The 15,184-nt window shown below is 43.6% G+C and overlaps 1 protein-coding gene and 1 long non-coding RNA gene across 9 annotated transcripts in view; one reads left to right on the top strand and one right to left on the bottom strand.

The window, feature by feature from the left end:
• The window catches only part of LMBR1 (limb development membrane protein 1), a 148,292-nt gene that overhangs the window by 117,851 nt on the left and 15,257 nt on the right, over nucleotides 1–15,184 (top strand). For all 8 annotated transcript variants that reach the window (XR_005528210.1, XR_005528209.1, XM_039230687.1 and 5 more), the window contains 5 exons: nucleotides 1,347–1,423; nucleotides 2,055–2,132; nucleotides 5,063–5,136; nucleotides 5,364–5,454; nucleotides 6,700–6,766. Coding sequence is in view for 6 of the 8 variants with exons in the window: in XM_039230687.1 (XP_039086618.1) it covers nucleotides 1,347–1,423; nucleotides 2,055–2,132; nucleotides 5,063–5,136; nucleotides 5,364–5,454; nucleotides 6,700–6,766 (387 nt within the window). In the remaining 2 variants the exon portion in view is untranslated. The remainder of the gene's footprint in view (nucleotides 1–1,346; nucleotides 1,424–2,054; nucleotides 2,133–5,062; nucleotides 5,137–5,363; nucleotides 5,455–6,699; nucleotides 6,767–15,184) is intronic.
• Nucleotides 1–15,184, bottom strand: part of LOC120230903 — a 35,872-nt gene that overhangs the window by 7,160 nt on the left and 13,528 nt on the right. The window lies entirely within an intron of this gene.

Below are 15,184 nucleotides of genomic sequence, written 5' to 3'. Positions count from 1 at the left end.
CCCCCTCCTCCCCCTCCCCCTCCCCCTCCTCCCCCCTTCTCCTCCTCTTTCTCCTCCTTCTCCTCCTCTTCCTCCTCCTTCTTCTCCTCCTCCTCCCTTCTTTTTTCTTCTGCTTCGTTTCTTTTTGAGAGACAGAGACAGCGTGAGCAGGGGAGGGGCAGAGAGAGGGGGAGACACAGATTCCGAAGCAGGTTCCAGACTCTGAGCTGTCAGCGAGACCCTGACACAGGACTTGAACTCATGAACCTCTAGATCATGACCTGAGCCAAAGTCAGACACTCAACCGACTGAGCCACCCAGGCACCCGTGATACCATCTTCTTAATGAACCCTGAACTTTAGTTTTTATCTCAAGAAACATGAACCTGACAGAAGCTTTGCTCTTCTTCTTTACTGTACCTTCCCGTCGCCCTCCCAGCCTCTCCCGTCGCCCTCTCAGCCTCCCTGTCACCCTCTCAGTCTCTCCCTGCCTCCCTCTCAGCCTCTCCCGTCACCCTCTCAGCCACTGGTGCCTTGAAGGGCAAGAGGCTGAATGTTAGGCTCTCTTCTTCTTTTCTCCTTCCTTTTCTCTGCTCACAGCCTCTCAGACTCTGGCTGCCTTGGTAGCCCCAGCCTCCAAGTCGTGTTTTCCTGACCTTGTTGAGTTTGCAGAAAGCATTGCTTTAGCATCATTTTCTTTTACCTACTGATGGCTGCCTGATTTCTCAGCCTCGCGGGGCGAGCCAGTTATATGCTGGAAAAGTCCAGCAGCGCAGGGAAAGGCAGTGCCGACGTGAGGGCTCGTGTCGATCCATTTCACAGAATATTCACCTCACGGTTTTGTCGTGGTGGCTCTGTGACTCCTTCATGCAGGTTTGTTTTCTTAGTTAAGTTTGATGTGTTCCTGGCACGAGGAATGGTGTGATACGAGGTAGATCGTTGTAGTCGGAAACTTGCTTCCAGCCTTTGGAAAACTGGAGGAATTGACCTTTGGATTAGAGGGGATTTTTCCTCAGGTTCCTTTACTCACTCAAATCTGTATCATTGTGTAAATCTGTATCAAATACAAACATTTCTATATTTTCATAGTAAGCTGTGTATGAACAGGATGTTTCATTAGCCGCGGAAATGCCCTTGCAGAGCTAAAGGGCCAGCACACAGGACCCAGCTACTTCATGTAGCAAAGTGATTTTAAAACTCTAATTTTTACAGTTTGTAGAGGAAAACTAAAAATGTATGTTTCTGAAACAGAAATTATATAAAAATAATACATACTGGTGATAGCAGTAAGGAATGAAAAAATGAGTCTTTTGGAATGAGAGAACTTTTGGAAATCTTCTGTTGTATTTTGCTGTTGTTTTCTAACAGAGAGGCGGAAGAAGGCTTCAGCGTGGGAAAGAAATTTGGTGTACCCCGCTGTCATGGTCCTCCTCCTCATCGAGACAGTAAGCGCTTATTTGCCTACTTAAATAAAGCAAATTATGTGTCGTTTACTTTGGTTTTTGAGTCTGGCAACTCCCTCAGCTAAATGGTTTCTAGTAAACTGGTTTTCTATCAACAGGATTAAAATCCATCTATACCTTTATTTGGAAAAACTCAACAGAGTAAAAATGGAAATTAATGGCAGATTTTAAAAAGTCCTCAAGATTAACTGTTTCCTCATGAAAGCAGGAAATTCATTCTTTTGTGTCACTTAGAATGAAGAGACGAGGTGCTGCAGATTCCCCCTGCTTCAAACTCTGATAGGAGGAAAATTCCATTTCTCAAGTAGTTCTGATAATGTTGTAACGATGAGTGGTGGGTTGCCAACTGCTGAGATCAGGTGGCAACTGCATCTGTGTTACTAGCTTTCATCACAAGCTCTGAAATTGTAATAATTTGCAGAGGCTTTTGTTAGAGTCTATTCTGGAGCCTTTGCAGTGGGTTTGATTCCTCGCAGCTTGTTTGTACGTAGACTTGTGGTCTTGACTGCTTTCCGCTGTCCTGAAGCATGTATTCGGTCAGCACTTAGATCCCACGCACGTACATTCACGAAGTACCTTGGAAGCTGACCTGACGCCCGTGTTTCTCTTGCAGTTCATCTCGGTCCTCCTGGTGGCTTGTAACATCCTTTGCCTGCTGGTTGACGAGACAGCCATGCCCAAGGGGACGAGGGTAAAGTGGTCTCAGTGTCTTTTCGTTAGCACCCGTGCTCTGCGTACGTACCCTGAGCCTTTTAAAATCAGCAGTTTACAGCGTTCGCCTTTCTGCAAGTCCATCTCGGCTTGTATGAAGTTCTTTACTAAGCAGCCTTCATCAGCGGTGTTTATAAACGGTGACTTTGTTTCTAATTTCCTACTTTGGGTTGGCCAGCCCTTTTATCAAACAGCAGAGTCTTCTTTTAGGCTTGTATTGCAGTTTATTATTTTTTTAACTGAAGTTATTACTTTTAATTCTGTAAGAAATTGTGTACTCTGTGAAATAGTGGCATCGGAGGAGTTTATGAGATCAAGTCATTGTGTTTACAGAAGATCCAAATGCATGCTTGGTAGGGACTCATGCTTCAAAAGAATCACACATCTTATGAAACCGAGTCGAGTACTTAGTTACTGGAAGACAGTCAGATGTACATCTTTTTGTGAATTAACTTTGTTTTCTCTCTTGTTTAAAAGTTGACAGTTCTATCACATTCCGTCCTTTAGCCTGTTTGCATACGTTCTCTGTATGGAAGGAAGTTATCGCTACAGATTCCTATCTGGCATACTTCTAGGTGTCTCTGTACACTCTTGATTCCCTAAGATCGTATTTATGTTGTAACATTTTCTTTTTTTTTTTTTTTTAAATTTTTTTATTTATTTCTAGGAGAGAGAGAGACAGCATGAGCAGGGGAGGGTCAGAGAGAGAGGGAGTCACAGACTGAAACAGGCTCCAGGCTCCGAGCTGGCAGTCAGCACAGAGCCCGACGCAGGGCTCGAACCCACGAACTGCGAGTTCATGACCTAAGCGAAAGTCGGACGCTTAGCCGACTAAGCCACCCAGGCGCCCCTGTTGTAACATTTTCTAATGTTTTTTCCAAGTCAGTCGCTTCCCCATTCCCCCCCGTAGAAAGGACTCCCAGACTCTGAGACTTTGGTGCCACCTCTCCCTGTGAACCAGGTGATACACTTTTCTTTTCGTAGAAAAAAGCCAACATCAACCTAAATTTCCTCCCTTGAGTTTAAGACGGAGACACCGGCTCTTTCGAAGCTAATGTTTTCAGCCATGGTCTCCATTTAGGTCCTGCCCTCCTCTGACTTCCGCTGGACCTGTGCCCTCCGTCACTGCCTGGTGTCTAGCCTGCCCACGTGCTCCGGCACCTCGCTGCACAAGCAGACGACAGCACACTGAGCATCCTCCTTCGTCTACAGCCGGGTGTTTAGCTTTTGATTAGGCCCAAATCCACTGATAGAGCAGGAAGTCACCCACTGTGTTGGCTTCTGACAAATACACCGTGTAAGTCCCAAGCCCCCATGGTACGCTTCCGTACCGTCCCTTAGTGTGTCGTCGAGAGGCACTTTCCCCTGGTAGAGTCCACGGGTGATTGTACAAACGAATCACATCATCGTAATCCTGCCCGTAGGCCTTCTCTTGAGACAGGGAATATTTCCACATGTGTTTCAGCCCAGCCAACAAGCGTCCTATTATTAGCATTATTCATTTCTTTTTCAAAAGATTGAGGAAAAAGTTGAGAAGTTCTTCGCCTTATTTAAGTATATGAAATTACCATGGGTATTCTTACTTCTTTAGGCCAAAATTAGAATGTATATATGATACGTCTGATATTGTTTATTCGTTTATTTATTAATTTTTAAAATGTTTATTTTTGAGAGAGAGAGAGAGAGAGAGCATGGGAGGGGGAGGGGCAGAGAATGAGAGAGAGAGGGAGAGAGGGAGAGAGGGAGAGGAAGGGAGATGCAGCATCTGAAGCAGGCTTCAGGCTCTGAGCTGTCAGCACAGATCCTGGCATGGGGCTTGAACTCATGAACGTGATATCATGACCTGAGCTGAAGTCAGACGCTTAACCAACTAAGTCACCCAGGCGCCACTTTATTGGTTTATTTTTTATTAGCCTGACTGTACATTCTTAATTTTCCTGGTATTTCTGTTCGATATCATTAAAGCTGATAGTAAAATAGTAGTTCGTATTAGAATAGTTCCTTTAATTGGTCAACTTTGAAAATGTTCCTACTTTAGTAAGAAATCATTTTTTTTGCCTGTCTGGTCTCACTAATAAATACTAGTTTTTCTCTTTGTTTTTTAAGTTCTAGATAAAGATAGGTTTTGAAAATAGGTGTAATGTTTAGGAAAAAAATGCATAGCATTACATTTTTTAAAAATCTGTATTAATTAAGTTACATTTTTAAAAAATGTCTGAATTCCTAAGGAAGATTTGGGGAAAGAGAACTTTCAAGTGTGGAAATAGGGTATGGACTTTCACTTTCCATGCTCAGCTTACTTTGACGTGTTTTAATTGTATAATTTTTATATGTTGTCTTAGAGTTCATTTAAATAATTATATATTTATTCCTACGGTACTGTTTAAAAAGTTTCTTCCAGTAATATTCAGGACCTAACAGTAAGTATAATATCATTTTAATAAGTAAATTACACATGAGATAGTTTGGAGATGTTTTGAGTTTGTTAAAATCGTTAATGTGTGCTTGAATTAGTTGATGAACTCAGTCTAATGTCATATTTCATTGTCCTTTAAAAATGTAGATGTGATTTCCAGAGTGTTAAACATTCCTTTTTTTAAAAAAATGTTTTTGATGTTTATTTATAATTGAGACAGAGAGAAACAGAGCATGAATGGGGGAGGGACAGAGAGAGAGGGAGACACAGAATCTGAACCAGATTCCAGGCTCAGAGCTGTCAGCACAGAGCCCGACGCGGGGCTTGAACCCACAAACCGTGAGATCATAACCCGAGCCGAAGTCGGACTCTTAACCGACTGAGCCACCCAGGCTCCCCTAAGCATTCCTAATTCCTACATTTATGAAATACTTTTTAGGGAAACCAAATATATAGTGTCATTGAATTCTGAAAAGTGATTTTTCCCCCCACAGGGCCCAGGGATAGGAAATGCTTCTCTCTCTGCCTTCGGTTTTGTGGGAGCTGCACTTGAAATCATTTTGATTTTGTATCCTTTCTTTAACTCAACATTCTGTCAACAAGTTTTCTGTCCAGTTTTCTGGGACAGTGGTAATTTACTAAGACACTTGCCTAGAAGGAAAAACAAGTCTGTCCTCCTCAAGCAGGCCAAGTGGCTTTTGTTGTTTTTCCTTTGAGCCTTAAGACTTTTTGAAGACTACTGAGAACTTAAGGAAACCTGCATACTTTGGAGAGTTTTTTCCTTGATTCTCACAGCTATCTCATGGTGTCCTCTGTCGTCGGCTTCTATAGCCTCCGGTTTTTTGGAAACTTTATTCCCAAGAAGGATGACACAACTATGACAAAGGTAAAGTCTTAGGTGGCTGTGCCTCCCGTTTGCCTCCCAGGGGTAATGAACTGTTTTATTTCATAATCGCCCTGAATGGTTCATTTGCAGTGATAGGTATTTGTTTGTAAATTGCATAAACACCAACTGAAAGATTTTCAGAATGCTCAATGAGTGGGAAAAGGATGTGCTCTTCTGTTGAATTTGGACGGCTTCCATTCACTTGTAAATGCGCAGACCTGCGGCGCTTGCTAACTGGCTGCGGAAGGCTCCTGAAAGGACTCTTTCTCCTCCAAAGAAAACGTATTGCTAATGAGTAACTTTGATTGTGCAAACTGTACTTCAGGGAGCTTGTTTGAAATCTGAAGAACTTAGTTGCTACAAGTAGTAGAGACCAAGTATTTCAAATTTGAATAATTAAAGCAAGACAGAAGAATTCTATTCAGAAACATTTTGTAGTCTGAGGCTAATTTGACTTCCTACAATGTGTCGTTGGTTTTGAAATAACAAAGACTGTTACCGTATATAGTGAGTGACCGCGTCATTTAAAAATATTCCCACAGGCTGACACTGGAGAATGACTATAGTTAGTAAGGGCTGCTGATTCCTTTTCTTTTCATTACATATCACATATTTTCCAGCCTATCTCAAAAGGGAAAAGTTACTTTGTGTACTTTATTTACCTATCTATTGAATGCTAGGATTTCTTGAGATACTTAGCACCTAGTTAAAGCGATCATCAGTATTAATCAGTATTTTCAGCTCCTTGTATTCAGTATGAAAGCGAAAGCATAGGGCACATTGGGAATGAATCACTAGACTTCAGGGGTTTTAGATTTCTAGCTTTTTGGTATTAAATCTTACAATAGTTGAACAAATTATATATCTTGAGCAGTAGTCTGGCTTTAAAAATATAGTCAGAAATATTAAATGTATTCATTCTTTTTTAGTTGACAGGCAAAGCTTTTCAAAATTGGCAACCTCAATCAATAATGTAAAATGAGTTGTCTGAGGTATAAAGTAATTAAGTGTTCTCTAACTTTCTACTTGTGCCAGATGCTGTAAACATCTTCTAGAACTGACATACAACTTTCAGTGTTTGTAGAAAACATTTCTTATTCTCTTGAAATTCTGTATTGACTAATACCGTTAAGGAGTTAACCACAGTAAAAGTGTGTCGGCAGTAAGTTCCCGAATGTGAATGGACTGATTGCGTTTATCGTCCTACAGTCTAACTGCCCAATGTCCTTTCCCACCCCCACACAGATCATTGGGAATTGTGTGTCCATCTTGGTCTTGAGCTCCGCACTGCCTGTAATGTCAAGAACACTGGGTAAGTTTACGTGAGAAATGCCCCTTTAAAGTCCATACCTTTTAAACTATCTCTTCTAAACTTCTGCCTTGACTTTTAGTTTCTGAATCTTTAAAAAAAATCATCCTTTGAAATATAGTATTTCCTTCCATACTATTTTATGATGCCTGTACTTTGTATATATAGAAACTATACCAAAGCAGTACTTTACTTTTTTCAAATAAAGACCATTTATTTTTGTAAATACTTGAAAAAATATCCCTTATCCAAACAATGGACAGTTTTTCCCACTGCCTAGTTAAACTTCTGAGTTCTCTCGTGAGTGAGGAGGTTTTGGGGTGATGATGGGGTTTGGAGCTGATAGCCAAGAAAGAATTCTTAAAGACATATTTGGTGCAAAAAGGTGATCATTAAGCATGGGGACAGGACCTGAGGGCAGAAAATGCTTCCCGGGGGTGTGCAGAGTGACCGGTTATTTATTATGGAGTTGGGGGGGTAGAGGTAAATGGCAGGTTTCCAAAGGGATTTCCACGCGCTAAGGGGACTTCGCTAAGGTTGCTTCCCTCTGGTAAGGTATTAACACCCTGGTGGTAGGGCGTTCCTCGAGAAACATACTCTGTATCCGCCTCGAGTGTCTGTCCGTGGGCTGCAGGTTATAAGGAAATTTCATTTTACCTGCCATTTCCTTCCTGCCTTTGTTCCCACATCACTATATGGAGGGGACGGTGATGTTGGGGACTCTGGAAACTGAGTCCACAGGTTTCTGGGGATTAGGTTATTGATAAGATTGCCTTTTTTTTTTTTTTTGGTAATTTACTAAGATTTGTAAACTGACGGAGAGGAGATTCGTGTCCTCTAGGACTGTGAGCTCTATCAGTTAACCATTTTTGTCTTTCCTTTGTCCTTGGGCAGCAGTGCCCGAGGAATCACACACATCCCGGGGGGGGGGGGGGGGGGGGGGGGGGGGGGGGGGATGATATGTACTTTGCCCTCAGCTCACCTTATGGTCCCTCATCAGTGAGGAAACTATGAAAACTATATTAAAAAAAAATGTTGAATATCTAGAAATATTAAACTAATTTTTCTTATACGAAAATTTTTTTTAAACTTTAGTTTAGCATGTGGTTTAAAAAATTGAAAGTTGTAAAACTTATTTGAAGCTGTTTTGTGTCCATGAGATAGATTTGAAAGCAGTGAGGTCTTTGAGAGCATATGCTGATTTCAAGGACATCTGTTGGTTTTTCAGTTTCTTACTTGCCTGTCATTTATATAGTTTTCTTAGCTTCTGAATTTATGGGAATTTTGATCACCTTTTAGAAGTAATACATTTCTACTTAGTCATTGAAAAGTGGAACAGACCTTCATTTGGCCTTCTTACCTTTTATAAAGCACTGTTGAGGCTGTGATCTCACTTCTTGGCTGAATGTTATTTCAAACAGAAATTTCCGTTAGTTCTGTTTGGTCTTCTGGACTTAGGTTTCAGCTTAGGAGTGTTCACAAATGATTAGAAGAATCCCATCCTTCAACCTCAGCACCTTGGTGCTAACCACAATTGCTAGTAGCTTTGAGTTGCTTTTGTTTACCTCTTATTTTGCCTCTATTATTTATGCAAGACTCACTGCCAATCAGGGAGGCGGGCTGTGCAAAGAAAATATAGGCTTTGTAGTTACCTATATCATTCTTACAGAGAATGTCATGTTTTAGTAAAAAGTGAAATCTAAGTATAAATGTAAACGGACCACTGTCGCAGATAGGAATACAAAGCTTATTTCCTCAGCGGTCTTACTTCCTTTGTGTTTGCTTTGTAGGACTAGTTATTGTTTTGGCATCTGCTAATCTTGAAAATGCCAGAAGTGTGCCCATTAGTAACTTCGTTTGTGACTGAGTGGTATCGTTTGTGTTGTGACGGTCCCACAAATAATTTCTCTGATATTATAGCCAGCCTACCATTTAGTCCGTTACGAAACTCACTTAGACTAGTCTGTTACTTAAGATTGTTAACAGTGATATATACCGATTTTATGGAAGCGCATTCCATGCCGAGTATACTTTTAATACAAAGAAAACAAATTAATGGCAAAATTTGCTTTTTGAAGATCAACAAATTAAATTCCTGAGTCGTTTGCCATAGAGATAAATAACAAGAAGTAAAAGAAAGATGGGCAATTAGAATGCAGCTAACAAATGCCGGGGCCCAGCTGTCCAAACAGGATTAAGGGAGTGCATTAGGGTACAGTGAGTCATGCGGGGCGGTGCGACGCATCAACACGCACCGCACTCCGTGTTCTGCCCGGTGGCGCTGAATAGATGAAAAGAAGTAAATACGCTAAACAGATTCATGGAGGCTTTTCACAGTATTAAAAAAGCAAATTTCGAGACTAAAAGAAGCAGCTTTATTTTAGTATTATGGGAAATGCAAACTAGAGAGTTACTTTGTAATTCCTCTATTAACCCTTTAGGACGGAGTCTTTGATTTTAAGCAGATGAAACGTGCAGGATTGTCATGAATATTATCCTAGTGTAGACCAGGGTTTGGATTTACCAGCCGAAAAGCTCATAAGCCCAGGATAGAGGCTGTATTTAACAACCAGACTCCAAGCTGTGAAAGTTTTCACGCTCTCTCACTGCCTCTCACAAGGACACCCTGACCCTTAGGATGCTCTCATTCGCTCCTGTGCCTCCCCCCAGCCGCACCCCGTCACTTACAGTGAACCGAGAAATGAAAGGGCCAGGCGGACCCGGCCTTACCTGCAGACGAGCCGCTTTCCCTTATTTCACCAATTTATCGGTGACGGTTTCCGTTTTAATTGTAAATTGAAAATCACATTGGATCCCATAGACAAGGATTGATTGGGTGATATTTTTGCTTCGGAAATGTCCTGTGAGTTTTTTGCTTTTTCACTGTGCTGCCTGGAAGGTACTGCTGGTGTGCCGCAGGCGTCATTAAACTGTAGCGTTAGACTCCAGTGCCTGCGGTGATGTGACACATTTATTAAAGACGTCCTTTGATCCGCAGCTTCTATTGGAATATGGAAAATTTTGTACTAATTTGAAAAATTGTGACAGAGTAGATTTTTATAAGCATTATCGCTTGACCACAAAGAATTAAGTCGTGAGAAAGATTTTGACCATGGATTTTTAGTCAGATATAATTCATGTAAATGATAGTTATGTTGTCCGTAGGAAACACAAAGATTCTGAGCTTAACATTTCTTGTTTGAACTCTTTAAAGCCCTATAAGAGTAATGCCATGTCAGTGCACATGATTTCCAAAACGTAACTGCCTATTTAGATGTCAGGTTAGAAGAATCCAACATTTTGGGAGACTTGATGTCCACGTGCGTAGCAAACAGTTTACTCTCTGTCTGGTTTCCAGACACTGAAGGGGGCCGGCGAGCCAGGTGAGAGCAGGGCAGGCCCCGGGCCTAATGGACTCTGCGGAGGCCCAAACTCTGTGCAATAAAATACTTTATGTATTTTAGTGTTCATTTATTTTATTTATTAATGTTTATTCATTATTGAGAGAGACAGAGACAGAGCATGAGTGGGGGAGAGTCAGAGAAAGAGGGAGACAGAATCTGAAGCAGGCTCCAGGCCCCAGCTGTCAGCATAGAGCCCGATGCGGGGCTCAAACTCATGAACCACAAGATCATGCCCTGAGCCGGTCAGACGCTTAACCGACTGAGCCCCCTAGGCGCCCCTGCAATAAAATCCTTTAGAGGCAGCACTGAATTCTGTAAGAACAGACTGTGTACGATTGCTGACATACTCTTTATTTTGCTTAATCAAGAAACTACTGATTGACCTTTTTTTGCATTGTTATTTGCAATCTTCTTTAAAAGGGGAAGTTTTTCTCAAATGCAACCAGCAGACTTTGCAGTACTGTTACAAATTTCTATTGTAAGATTATTTTTATAGTTATTTTATTATGCTGAAGCTTTCTGTAACTTGTAAGTTATGTAAGGCTCAACTGCAGAGTTTTAAAAGAAAATGTACTTATGATATTAAAAACAAAAACATTCACCCCTTTGAATCACCTTGAGTTTATTTTTAGTATTTCCGTGTGTTTCTCATCTGGGCACCATCTGGGCCCTCATGTTGCAGGAGATAAAGTGGATTATTCTTGTTCCTTGATGAAGGGAACCTGTTTAAGAACCGGGCCAGTTTGGAGAGGTCTTTATTTGGGGTTTCGTGAATATACTATTAATCTTTACCCTGGGCCAGTTCTCTCCAATTCTGCGTGTAAAACAAAAGTAAACAATGCTTGGAAAGGACAAGAGCATGGTCGCCTTGGTGGCTCAGTCGGTTAAGTATCTGACAGTTCGTGAGCTCAAGCCCCACATCGGGCTCTACATTGTGTGTGCAGAGCCCACTTAGAATCCCGCCTCCCTTTCTCTCTGCTCCTCCCCTGCTCATGCTCTCTCTCTTTCAAAAATAAATAAACATTAAAAAAAAAAAGACAAGTGCAAAATAGAAGTATAAATTTTAATAAGTATTCCTATAAGTATTCTTAACTATGACTTGGTGTAAAAGTAATTTTAAACTCCCTCCTGAAAATTTCTCAGCAAAATTTTGTATATGACTTACTGCTACTATTACATTGCAGAGAGTGGTACTAATTGCCTGTTGGTTGATTACTATTGTTCTTATAACTGTGACCAATACATTTGCATACTTAGTAATGATTTTTAATAATAAAGAGAAAGTATTTTGTGTCAACTGTCTAAAAGAGTTAAGAGACTAATGCTCAATCCCTACATGCTTCTAGTCCCAGGATCTACTTGTTACGTGCCTCTGACGCCGCTCTTGTCGCGGCATGTTGTCCTGACTGAGAAAATGTCACGTTGCCCACACATTAACTAAATAATTTAGCCATCTGTTGACATGCATTCGAATAGTTATAAAATATTTTTATATGAAAATAATTCTAGTTAGGATAATTTAGCTAGAAGGAGGCTTAAGATGTCATCTTTTAAAATGTTAGTAATTAAAACGTCACAATTAAAACTAGGCAGTAAACTACAGTAAGGGTCTCATTTGTACTAAGGATAAAGACCTCTGACCTGGCAGAGAATACTTAATAGTACACCTGCACGTAGTCAATTCAGAGACCAGTGAACATATTATCTCCTTATTTGTAGGAAGTTTTATTTTAAAATTAATTTTAATTATGTAAGTATAGACATGAGCAAATTCTCATTATAAAGCATATTGAAATTAGGGATCAGGCTAAAATTCATCGTAACCCCAGAGCCCTCTTTAGAGGGTCCAGGTCTTCAGATCTTGTGTGTGGATGCAGACATAGCTGGTCCCTCCGCGGGCGCTGTGAAAGCCTCACCGGGGTTGCCTGGATGCTCACTCTGGTCAGCGTTTTGGTTCCTTCTGTTGACTCCTGACCCCGGTGTGCTGTCCAGTAGGGGTCAAAATAGGAAAAGGTTTCGAGATCATTTCCTCTGTGGAACTCAGTCATCTGCAAATGAACTTCAGACTCAAAGCACGTAGGTATGTCTTTCTGTCCAGGTCCCCAGTGAGCTCTTAATTGTCCAGTCTTGCGGCTTCTCTTTGCACCTTCGTTGCTCCACGGCACTTGCTGTTTGCAGCCCCACTTCCTCTCTCTCTTCTCTCTTTCTTTCGGCCCCACCCCCTGCTTTCTCGCCCCCTCTGGCCGTTGCTTAGCTGCTGCTCCTCGACGACACCCGCACACTTGTCCCCAGACCCGAAGCTCCACCTCGGCACGTAGCCCTGAGCTGAGAGCAGATCGTTGCAACTGTGTATTCCGTTTCCACCACAGGCTCTGTACTTGTCGGGGGGTCTCTCTCCCTCTGTCCGTCTGTCCGTCCCTCCCCACCGTGTATTTCCCTTCCATCGTTGGCCACTTTCTATCCAGTGAGCCCACGCAGAAGCCTGGGAGTTACGTTAGGTACCTCTGCCTCCTCCTGCTGACACCCAGGGGCGATACTCCGTTGCATCTTGTTAACGTTTCACACGTGTGCCCCTTCCTTCCCATTCCCCGTACAGAAACAGTGAAAAGAATCCGACTTGTGTAAACATCTGAGCAGATAGAGCTGAGTGTGTGATTTTGTTTTAATGCTTATTGTTAGGGAGTGTTCGCGAAGTCGCCTCTAGACAGTGTTCCTTTGTTCGAGGCGAGTAGAGGGAGGAGTGAAAGCAAAGCTAACGGACTGAAGGATTTACTTTTCCGAGGGAGGAAGCGTTCTCGGGAGACAGTGTCTCTTGGACTGTCATTATCGTTCTCGTTCCCTGGGCTTTACTCCACCGAAACTCACCTCCTCCAGCCCCTCTGGACCGCTGGGTCACGCAGCCTTCATATGAGGACACAGTGAATTTGTAGCATATCAGCAGTCGTGACTGGAGCTGGTGTGATAGTCGCAGCTCCGTCCCCACCCCCTGCCCCCCGCCGCCGAGCTTTGCTTCCGTTGCCGCCCAGCCCTCCCTCCTCAGCCTCTCCACCTGTCGCGTCCCTCCCCGCCCTTGAAGGCCAGGTCACACGCCCGCCACACACGAAGCCGGGCACGCTCTCAACCTCATGCTAATACTCTGGTGCGTGGACGGCTTTCTCAAGAGATTCCACGTCCCTTAAAGGACAAAACCACATTTTATGCATCTTCTTATCCCTTCTAGCATCTAGTTAATAAATATTTGTGGTGTCACTGGGCGTCCCGTGCTGAGAGTGGGCTGTGGTCTCAGGATAGGTGAAGCAGGACATTTCAGGTGGCCTGCCTCCATCCTGCTTGCCCTTATTTCCGTGTTCCAAGCTTGTTTGACCAAGGAGTTTAGTTTTATTATTTGAAAAGACCCTTGTAATAATAATCAACCCAAAGGTAGAGGCAGAGCAAGAGTCCCCTGACAGGTAAGCGCAGAAACACATCTGCCTCACATTGTGGGGCTGCGGTCCTGCCACAGGAGGCCTGGTGTCTGCGTGACCAGTCACCAAAGACCAGCACCGTGTGGTCACACTTGCGCGTGGTCCCTAGAGTCTACATCACAGAGTCAGGATGGGTTGGGGGTGCCAGGGCCCGGTGGGGGCGAGGGTGGGGGTGCCAGGGCCCGGTGGGGGGCGAGGGAGATGAAGAGTTGTTCTTTAATGGGCCCAGCTTCAGCTTTGCAAGATGGAAGTTCTGGAGGTTAATTGTGCAACAGTGTGAATGTGCTCCACACCGCTGAGCTGTACGCTTGAAAATGGCTAAGATGGCACATTCTGGGTTGGGCATGTTTTACCACAATTAAGCAAAACAAAAGGAAAAAGGAGTGGTGCAGTGATACGGTACTGATGAACCTCGAAAGCGTTAATGCCGAGTGAAAGAAGCCAGGCACAGAAGGCCGCTCATTGTAATATTCCCTTTACACGAATTGTCCTGAGTAGGAAACTCCACATGGAGAGAGAAAGTGGATTAGTGGCTGCCAGGGGTTGGGGGCACGGCTGATTGGGAGAAACTGCCTGATGGGTCTGGGGCTCGCTTTGGAGTGTCGGAAGTTTTGGAACTAGATTTCCACGACACGGGGAAGGTACTCAGTGCACTGGATTGTTAGAAGTCATTAATTTTATGATATGTGAATTTCATCTCAATAAACTATTATTTTCTTAAAGACCCTTGCACCGAAGAACAGTGGACAGTAAATGTCTGCTGTCTCATCTGTGTCCTTAGGTGGTAATCTGACTAATCCTGAGGTCTCCCTGTTTGTAATGGTGGCGAGTCAGCCTTTGGGTGTCCTCTGTTCCCCAAGTGTCACAGCTGGGGTCTTCGTAGGATAGACAGAACCCGGACCAGGAGCAGCCTCCCTGCTCCGTCCTCTCCAGGCCGAGTCCACGCCTGATTCCGTGGCCAGCTTAGCACGCCTCCCCTTCTCTTCCAGTGTCAGTGTGATCCTGTCACTCCCCTGCTCTTTGTGCTTCGAACACTTTGGCTGTGACAGTAAGGTCCTGTTTCCTTGTGGTGGTGCAGGAGGCCCCGGCAGCCCACCCCCTGCCTGTGTGTCCAGCGTCGATTCCTGCCGCCCCGAGCCCCGCCCATTCTGAACCACCTTTAGTAATCGGGGTGTTCTTCACGTGTCCCGGCTGAGCACCCAGGACTCTGCTCCACTCTTCGTGCCTTTGAACATGGGACTGCATCTGCCGTGAGCAGTTGTGTGCACCAGCCATTCCCTGGCACACCTCACCCGTCACTGAGACTTGGCCGAGCCAGTCCCTCCATAGAGAAAGCCGTCCCTGAGCCCGTGTGTGCCCATTTCTTCTGACAAGTTCCCACTTGCTTGTCCACCTGTGAAACCATCACCACAATCAAGGTAGTGAACGTATCTGTCACCTCAGAACCTTTCCTTTTGGCCCTACGTGGTCCCTGCCACACACCTCTCCTGCTGTCCCCCCACCCCCACCCCCGTATCCCCAGGCAACCACTGGCCTGCTTGTTAGAACTATAA

The sequence above is a fragment of the Hyaena hyaena genome, unplaced genomic scaffold, assembly GCF_003009895.1.
Source record: "Hyaena hyaena isolate Hyena2069 unplaced genomic scaffold, ASM300989v1 scaffold_50, whole genome shotgun sequence".
NCBI lineage: Eukaryota > Metazoa > Chordata > Mammalia > Carnivora > Hyaenidae > Hyaena > Hyaena hyaena.
The sequence above is the reverse complement of the archived record's forward strand: the minus strand, read 5'-3'. Positions and strand labels throughout refer to the sequence as shown.